The sequence below is a fragment of the Symsagittifera roscoffensis genome, chromosome 7, assembly GCF_963678635.1.
Source record: "Symsagittifera roscoffensis chromosome 7, txSymRosc1.1, whole genome shotgun sequence".
NCBI lineage: Eukaryota > Metazoa > Xenacoelomorpha > Acoela > Convolutidae > Symsagittifera > Symsagittifera roscoffensis.
In genome coordinates this window covers 23,846,176-23,847,939 of record NC_087068.1, presented here as the reverse complement: position 1 = coordinate 23,847,939, position 1,764 = coordinate 23,846,176, and the positions used below count along the sequence as shown (strand labels likewise).

General features: G+C 35.7%; 1 protein-coding gene across 1 annotated transcript; it reads left to right on the top strand.

The window, feature by feature from the left end:
- On the top strand, positions 1-1,189 carry LOC134851645 (forkhead box protein J2-like). Its single transcript, XM_063867821.1, has one exon. It carries the CDS (start codon positions 168-170, stop codon positions 1,176-1,178), a length of 1,011 nt encoding a protein of 336 aa, XP_063723891.1. The 5' UTR covers positions 1-167; the 3' UTR covers positions 1,179-1,189.
- The last annotated feature ends 575 nt before the right edge of the window (positions 1,190-1,764 follow it).

Below are 1,764 nucleotides of genomic sequence, written 5' to 3'. Positions count from 1 at the left end.
TTTCGAGAAAATCAAACATTTTATCCGGTTAGCTTCCAAACTTAAACTCAGTTTCAGAAATCCTAATTTGATTATAACAAATCAAGCTCGAGGCAAAAATTACCCTCCTCTCTTTTAAGATCTGATCCTGCGGCAAAAGTTCGATAAAAATTCAAATTAACTTCGAAATGGATCTCGAATGCGAGGATGCCGAAATGTTTGATTGCTCATCTGATGAAAAAGACACTTCAATTGAAAAAATTGAATTTCCCGATGTCAAAAGTAGCAGACCAAATAAACCGGTGGTTGAGCGAGTTGCAAATTCAAACCAATCTAACCAAATAAATAAGCCAGCATCTAAACTAGCATCGGCGGCCAAACCACCCTATAGTTATATAGCACTAATTGCCATGGCTATTTTGAACTCTCCTGAACAACGTTTGACATTGAGTGGAATCTGCGACTTCATCAACAAAAGATTCAAGTACTATCGAGATCGATTCCCGTCTTGGCAGAATTCTATTCGTCACAACTTATCTTTGAATGATTGTTTTGTTAAAATTGCACGAGAACCGGAGAATCCTGGAAAAGGGAACTACTGGAGTTTGGACCCAAATAGCAAAGACATGTTTGACAACGGATCCTATCTTCGAAGGCGAAAGCGATTCAAAAGACTGAGCAAAACTTCACTGGAGTTTAATCACAGTCAACCCTTTCACAATGCCTTCCTTCATATGAACCAACTTAACCCATATAATGGGTGCAATCAAGTAGTTCTCTCAAATCAATATCTTCAGAATTTTAATCAGGGGAATGGGTTTCCGACGCCTGGTGATTTTGGATTCCAAGGAAGAGTTCCAGCATTTGACAGGAATGTGATCCCAAACTTATTCCTGAAACCGGAGTTTCAAAAAGCACCGCAGATATTTGACCGTCTCTCAACACATGACGTTTTCGATCTTCTTCCAAAAATGACGCAGCATTTCACAAACTTTTCTCCTATTTGTGATTTGAGTTCGATATTTTCTCATCAAACTGGTTGCTCTTCAGGACATCTGGAAACTTCCAAACATGGTCAACCTTCTGTTGTCTCTTCAAAAAGTTCAGCTCAAACTTCGGATCAGTCGCGACGATGCAAAACAAATGTTTTGAAGAAGGAACAAAACTCATTTTCTATAGATACATTATTAAAAAGCTGAGCCTATTTTTGTAACAGAATTGGATGTTGTGTTAGATTTTTAGTTTTTGAAGTTATGTTTATCAATTTTCATTTTTTAACTAGTTTTTTTGCTTTCTTTGTTTTTTGCTTTCTTGTTGAACCTTAAGTTAAACCTTTCTATAATCAGAGTACATAATATACAAAATGAGCAAAAACAGGCAATATATGAAGCAAGACGGCTCGTGTCAAGGCCCTGAACGTTCCGACTGCTTTTTAAGATAGACGGGGTATGGTTCGCTTTAAGAATTGATGATTTAAAAAATGAAAAACTTTTTTTTTGAGAATTTTAACCATCCCCCACACACACGCTATTTTATGTATTTTTTGCATATATTAAAGTATTGAATAGAAAAGTAGCGCATCTCAAATGGAACGATTTCCAACATCCCTTAAATCTCGGCTTATGCGTGAATAGCACGAAGTATAATGCACGTTAATTGTCTCAAACAGTCCAAATTGAAAATTTTTAAATACGCATTTTAACTACACTATACAAAAGAAAAATATAATTGTCAAAAATTGAGCTCAGAACAATAATATCTTCCGAATGATATTTTTAAAATTCT